The sequence below is a fragment of the Oncorhynchus masou genome, chromosome 27, assembly GCF_036934945.1.
Source record: "Oncorhynchus masou masou isolate Uvic2021 chromosome 27, UVic_Omas_1.1, whole genome shotgun sequence".
NCBI classification, from domain to species: domain Eukaryota; kingdom Metazoa; phylum Chordata; class Actinopteri; order Salmoniformes; family Salmonidae; genus Oncorhynchus; species Oncorhynchus masou.
This window is the reverse complement of record NC_088238.1, coordinates 15,390,327-15,397,793: the sequence shown is the minus strand read 5'-3', so window position 1 is coordinate 15,397,793 and position 7,467 is coordinate 15,390,327. Positions and strand designations below refer to the sequence as shown.

General features: G+C 39.7%; 1 protein-coding gene across 1 annotated transcript; it reads left to right on the top strand.

Moving 5' to 3' along the window:
• The first annotated feature begins 1,186 nt into the window (after nucleotides 1–1,186).
• LOC135515275 (fish-egg lectin-like) lies at nucleotides 1,187–3,528 on the top strand. The gene is made up of 5 exons (XM_064938969.1): nucleotides 1,187–1,435; nucleotides 1,556–1,789; nucleotides 1,964–2,181; nucleotides 2,315–2,433; nucleotides 3,081–3,528. Exons 1-5 carry the CDS (start codon nucleotides 1,381–1,383, stop codon nucleotides 3,220–3,222), a joined length of 768 nt encoding a protein of 255 aa, XP_064795041.1. The 5' UTR covers nucleotides 1,187–1,380; the 3' UTR covers nucleotides 3,223–3,528.
• The last annotated feature ends 3,939 nt before the right edge of the window (nucleotides 3,529–7,467 follow it).

The following is a 7,467-nucleotide window of genomic DNA, read 5'->3' as shown; positions in this document are numbered from 1 at the left end:
CAACAGGCTGTTTATCATGATACACAATCTTGAGACCACATCCTGAAATACACCACCTTCTTGGTCCGTTTCAGTGTGCATACAGGGCTAATTGCAGTCTAGCCATGATACACAACACCTTTACATACACTACATTACCTAGGGGGGCCTACCCACGAACCACAAAAAACAGGCCCAGACCATTATTCCTCCTCCACCAAACTTTACAGTTGGCACTATGCATTTGGGCAGGTAGCGTTCTCCTGGCATCTGCCAAACCCAGATTAATCCATCAGACTGCCAGATGGCAAAGCGGGATTCATCACTCCAGAGAACGCATTTCCACTGCTCCAGAGTCCAATGGCGGCTAGGTTTACACCCCTCCATGCACATGGTAATCTAAGACTTCTGAACGGTTGCTCGGCAATGGAAACTCATTTCATGAATCTCTCAATGAACATTTATTGTGCTGATGTTGTTTACAGAGGCAGTTTGGAACTTGGTAGTGAGTGTTGCAAACGAGGACAGCCGATTTTTACGCACTGCGCGCTTCAGCACTCGGCAGTCCAGTTCTGTGAGCTTGTTTGGCCTACCGTTGTTGCTCCTAGATGAGCCGTTGTTGCTCCTAGATGTTTCCACTTCACAATAACAGCACTTACAGTTGAACGGGGCAGATCTAGCAGGACAGAAATTGTATGAACTGACTTGTTGGAAAGATGGCATCCTATGACTGTGCCAAGTTGAAAGTCACTGAGCTCTCCAGTAAGGCCATTCTACTGCCAATGTTTTGTCTATGAAGATTGCATGGCTGTTTGCTTGATTTTATACAAATCCACAAATTTGAAGGGGTGTCCACATGGATCATTTGTTAAAGAGAAATGAAATTCCTGACATTTAATCCTAGTAAAAATTCCCTGTTTTAGGTCAGTTAAGATCACCACTATTTTAAGAATGTGAAATGTCAAAATAATAGTAGAGTGAATGATTTATTTCAGCTTTTAAAACTTGTAAAGACTTTTGGACAGGAACATTAGCTATTCAGTGACAGGCACAAGTAGGAGTGTGCATGTCACGTCACCAATAGAGTCTATGCCCCAATGTCTGAGCCAATAAGAGAATGGAAACTACGTAAGACAACAAGATTCGTAAAGTGGAGTGACAATGTTATGTAAGGATGAGACTGTATAAAAGCCAAGTACTAAGAATGAAGAGTCAGTTGTTCCATGGAATTGCTTGGCTCTGTTACTTTGTAATAAAGTGTAAATGAATTCACATGTTCCGCTATTGGTGAAATATTTGATTCAATATTTTCCACAACACTATAAAAGCGCAAAGTCTTGCAAGGGGACAATTGAAGTCTGGTTTACAACCAAACGTATACCGTAGATCTACAGAGACATCATGAGAGCGACTGCAGCCGTCCTATTGGTCCTCTGTCTCCTGGCCATCAGTCACGGTAAGTTACCATCATCTGAAACATGCTTGATCAACTTGGAATTGATCATCAAGTTCGCTCCTTAATTAATGTCATCCTCCTTGTTGTCTGTGTACTCTACTCATGTCTTTGTCTCCATAGCCTGGGACTGTCAGCCTGTAGTAAACATCAAGAATCTGGTGCAGATCGATGCAGGACTGGGACAAGTGGTTGCTACGGACACAAGTCAAATCCCCTACTACCTGGTAGGTGATAAATGGATCCCCCTGCCTGGTTCCCTGAAGCATATCACTGTAGGACCAGCAGGGATCTGGGGTGTCAACAAGGACTATGCAATCTACAAGTATGTGGCCGGTAACTGGGTGCAAGCTGCAGGTTAGTGGAGAGAATTACTCAATATTTATCCAGACGACACCTTCTTTTTAGCTTTCCTGATATCATCAGGCTGTTGAAAACATTTTAAATTGTAAACTTGTAGGTCATTTGGCAGTACTCACAGATATGTGCTCCTTATTTGCTTGTCCGTCTGTCTGTCTTTGTGGTCTTCAGGCCTTCTGAAACAGTTGGATGCTGGAGGTGAACGGTTTATTGTGGGGGCCAACATGGACGATACTCCATTCTGTCTGACAAGTAGTGCCACAGTTGGCTACAAGGGACCTGACTCACCTCTTCCATGGACAGGATTGCCAGGAGCTGTGAAGTACTACAGTTGTGGACCCTTTGGGTGCTGGGCAGTCAACAAGAACGATGATATCTACTTAATGAGTGTAAGATCTGGGAAAGAGTGTGAGAGCTGGAGCAGAGTAGTAGAGGATGGAGGGTGTCAGTTATTTAAAAACTGTTTCACATTATAACTGTTGAAATTGTCCTAAAACACTGATTGTATCTGTTTGTTTCCAGCTGAATCAAGACTGCCAAAACAACGGGTGGAGTCACATTGGCGGCAAGCTTTCCATGATTGAGGTGGCAACTGATGGTAGTGTCTTTGGGGTCAACTCTGCGGGTAGTGTTTATACCAGGTAAGGTTGCTACTGAACTATGTGTATGGTTCCACCCGTTTCCCACTCAACTTGCAGTCATTTCTTATAATTCTTCTTCTTTATGTATAAATCTTATCCTTACTGTACATGCTTTGTGAAGCTCTTTACACAACAACTAAAATACTGTAGATACATAAATAAAATCAGTCAAATATGATCAGATCTGAACTTATAGGACTTATAAAGACATGTGTAGACATTGTACAATGAAGTATGTAAGAGTGGGATGTCCTGTGAAGCTACAGTTTGGGATAAAAACAACAAGTTCCCAGACACCCCACCACTTGTTTTGGTAAACAGCTGAGGAATGTAGTTAGAGAAATATAACCACTCTCAAATTCATACATGGAGCTACGGATGCAAAGACAGATCTATTATTTGTTTAAAAAAAAATGTAACATGTTTTTTAAAGCTGTACATTGTTTGTTTACAATAACATTGTTTACAAACAATTGAGTAAAAGTTTACATTTTAGCTTCTTTTGTGGTTGAATAAAGCTCAAGAGGCAGAAGTTATATTCTTCAAAAATCTATGGCTGTATTCAATTATTACAGTCCAAAAATGGATGTACTTAAAAGAAATGGATAAGCTTTAAAACATGAACCCCAACCCTTTCTTTAACACAGAGACGGCATCACAGCCAGTAAACCAGAGGGCAATGGATGGAGCAATATCCCAATGTGCATGCGCATTGGCCACGTGACCTATGACCTGGGCCGTCTTTGGGTCGTCTCCAAGTCTGGAGTCACCATGGTGTGCACACCTTAGTCTCTCCTCTGCATCTGATGGCCGTTCGGGATCTGTCTAAAGTTCACTTGCTAACTCATCGATCTCTCTTTCTCGAACAGCCTTCTGCTTGAGAATGCCCAACATTAGTTCATAAGAATCATTCATTCTAAAACCTACTACTCTAACTATGCTTTTCAGTACTTTATCTCTGTCAATAGTAATCACTGATCTTAATGATCTTGCTTCAGAGGTTATTCATAGAGATGGATGGAATCATTTTCAATGCTTATTATCTCATTATACAATCATTTCCCGCAAAAAAATAAAGCATCCAGTTTGAAGCTTTGTAATTTCCGTGTCTCTTTGTTTTCATATTGAACAGGGGGACTTTAGTTGCTCTGCCAGTGACGATTTTAGCATGTACATCTTGGTGGGGCAAACTCAACAAATTGTTTTAGATACATTCCAGCAAAGCCACTACACAACACAACATTAAACCAGTGGTGGAAAAAGTACTTCATTGTCATACTTGAGTAAAAGATAACTTAATAGGAAATGACTCAAGTAATAGTGAAAGTCACCAAGTAAAATACTACTTGATTAAAAGTCTAAAAGTATTTGGTTTGAAATATACTTATGTAATACAAGTAAATGGAATAGCTAAAATATAGATAAGTATCAAAAGTAAAAGTAAAAATTCCTTATTTTAAGTAAACCAGACAACACAATAAAAAAATGTACAGATCGCTTGGGGCATACTCTAACACTCAGACAACATTTATAAACAATGCATGTGTGTTTAGTGAGTCCACCAGATCAGAGGCAGTAAGGATGACCAGGGATGTTCTCTGATAAGGGTGTGAATCTAACCATTTACTTTTGGGTGCCAGAGAATATGTATGGAGTAAAAAGTACATTGTTTTTTTTAGGAATGTAGTGAAGTAAAAGTACAAGTTGGCAAAAATATAACTTGTAGAGTACAGATATAAAAAAATGACTTAAGTAGTACATTAAAGTATTTTTACTTAAGTACTTTACACCACTGCATTAAACAATCCATTAATTGCAGTATAAGGGTGACAGACAGTGCCCACATACTGTTAGGGCCCACATGAAGCTATCCAGACAGCAGAGCTTTCCTTTCTGCACCATGGAGTGAATCCTTACCACCAATACACCTGACTATCAGCGGAGCCTGGCAACCTGGTCTCAGAGTAAATAGTATTATTCTGTACGTAAATCCAAGACCACTATTTAGTATGATATGTTACATTTCGTATGGGATGTATTCATTTGTGGATGTCCATTACCATTTTCATACGATATGTTACAAATTATAATTTGTATTATAGGTTACGAACTTGCAAAACTTACAATATGTTACATATTCTGTTTAGGTGGCTAACGTTAGCTAGCTGGCTAATGTTAGATAGGCTAGGTTTGGGATTAAGTTTAGGAGTTAGGTTAAAGGGTTAAGGTTAGGGGAAGGGTTAGCTAAAAGGTTTAAGGTTAGGGGAAGGGTTAGCTAACATGTTAAGTAGTTGTGAAGTACCTAATAAATAGTAAGTAGTTGAAGTTGCTAATTAGCTAAATTGCTAAAGTTAGCCGTGATGAGATTCAAACGCGTTATACACCCACCCATCCACCCAGACTTTAGTAATCATGTGTCATACCAAACCTAACATATCATACTAATTTGAGTGTCCCAGACTTATGTTTATGAGACCAGGCTGAGCATCGTCTGGCAGCAATACAGTTAATTCGGCATAATTTACTGCATTTTATAAAAACAGCTGATATTTATTTATTTCACCTTTATTTAACCAGGTAGTCAAGTTGAGAACAAGTTCTCATTTACAATTGCGACCTGGCCAAGATAAAGCAAAGCAGCTCGACACATACAACGACAGAGTTCCACATGGAGTAAAACAAACATACAGTCAATAATACAGTATCAACAAGTCTATATAAAGCTAGTGAGGGAGATAAGTGTTTCCAGTTTCAGAGATTTTTGTAGTTCGTTCCAGTCATTGGCAGCAGAGAACTGGAAGGAGAGGTGGCCAAAGAAAGAATTGGTTTTGGGTGTGACTCGAGAGATATACCTGTTGGAGCGTGTGCTACAGGTGGGAGGTGCTATGGTGACCAGCGAGCTAAGGGGGGACTTTACCTAGCAGGGTCTTGTAGAATACATGAAGCCAGTGGGTTTGGCGACGAGTATGAAGCGAGGGCCAGCCAACGAGAGCGTACAGGTCGCAATGGTGGGTAGTATATGGGGCTTTGGTGACAAAACGGATTGCACTGTGATAGACTGCATCCAATTTGTTGAGTAGGGTATATGGCAGACTTGCTTCAATAAAAATGGTTTCTACGGATTCCTTGTGGATTTGTGTAACTCGATAAGAATCACATTCTGCTTCAATAATAGTGAATGCCGACATGAGTTTAGGGTTTTGAACCACACACAAACATTATTACATTTATGTTCAGTAAATTCATGTTTGTTCTGATCATTAGCAAACGAGCTGCGACGAGGTAGGCCTATTCATTTAGTACTTTCAAAATGGACTCCGACAGAAATTCAGATGTTATTTCAGATAAATTCAGCAATGTGTTGAGGCCTAAACTTTACTCTTCATTAAATCACCACAGACACACATTGAGAGAGAGAGAGAGAGAGAGAGAGAGAGAGAGTTAGCCTGAAAGTTGAAATATTTTATTAGGCATTTGTGGTCTAAAACAAAGGAAAATACAATCATGAGGATTCACTTTTATGTGAAATATACCGACTCACAGACAGTGCATTGAGCAAACAAAACAATCATCGCAAAATCAACTGGAATTACATGGAGAAAAACACCTGAGCTAATTATAATACACAAAGTAAGCAATACAATTAAATGCACAATTCCAACATTACCTAAAATAATGAACAAGATACTAATGAGATAGACCTATATATACAATATAACAATTGAGATGTACAAAATACAGTATAAGGGAAAAAGTTGTGGATAAGAGGGAAGCAAGCATTCTGATTATGACATTAATCAGCGAGTTTAAATGGAATTAGTTGATATGCCTATTTGTTTCAGCCCTTTTGAAATGGACAGAAACAGAATAGGCCGTTCGTACTGTATTCCCCCCATACACCAAGTCAGAATAGTAAGATAAATAACAGGGGCAAAGAAGCAAACAATAAAAGCTCTTACAATATTCAATAATGACAGTTCTCTAAAACTGGCTATTGGTTATAGGTGCACCACCGTCAGTTTACATAAGGAAGGTGGCGTGGCAGTCCCTCTTGTGGGCAAACTTTGTCATCATCAAACTTGGTCATCAAAGTCTGGCATTCTCTGGATGAAGTCATGCTGGATTAATGCATGACCAATGATTTCAACCTTTTCTGGCCCATAGTGTTGCATGTGAATGTTTATCCTTTTAAGCTTGATAATGAGACCCTTTCAGACAGATGTTTTCAATCCTTTAAACCAGACTTGGACCACACACCCTCTCCACCGAATAGCAGGCAGGGGCAGCAAAATAGTGATTGCTTTGCGGCACTTGCAGCAAATTGTTGAATTTGTAATTTCTGACTTGTGTAATGTTTATGTCCAATGGCCGATGAGCACAGAGATGTTTTATTTATAATGTATCTTCATATGATAAGGATTGAAAAGGATTTCCCAGTACATTGGCAATGTGATTCATAATGATGACTGCTTGTCTATCTCGCTAGCATGCTAGCTAAGATTTTGAAAGTATGATGTTGACATGATCAGTGCAATCAAAGCTACGGTATAACATGTTTTGACGTCATTTTTATCTGAACCAAACATAGACATCTATGACTGGTTCAGATTTTGGTTTGGACCGGACTAAAAACCAACTTCCGTGGACATAGAAATCAAGGCCGGTCCAGACAGGACCAAAAAAAGATGTCCAAAAGGTGTCGGCATTTATCCGTGTTTACTGGGGTGTAGCCTACAGTGTCGCCTGAAACAGCGTTTTATGAATGGCCATCTATATGGTAGGCCTACCATTGTGAAACACCAAAAAAAGAACATCGGGTCCAACAGGACCAAAAAAAGACGTCCAGAGGACATTGGCGTCGGCCGTGCTCACTGGGGTGTAGAGTACCATGTAGGCCATCAAAGGAAATGTATAAATAATGTGTTAGAGGCACCGTTTGTATAACAGGCTGTTGTGTCATACATTTTATCTCCTGCCTGTAGGCTACAGAAAAGGCTACATACTATTTCTACCATATACTATATCCAGGTACGG

Bases quoted from the DNA above. Each gene is read 5' to 3' on its own strand.
- LOC135515275 (XM_064938969.1), top strand. From the start codon at position 1,381: ATGAGAGCGACTGCAGCCGTCCTATTGGTCCTCTGTCTCCTGGCCATC. The intron at 2,182-2,314 runs GTAAGATCTGGG...GTTTGTTTCCAG, and splicing joins ATGATATCTACTTAATGAGT to CTGAATCAAGACTGCCAAAA. The intron at 2,434-3,080 runs GTAAGGTTGCTA...TCTTTAACACAG, and splicing joins GCGGGTAGTGTTTATACCAG to AGACGGCATCACAGCCAGTA.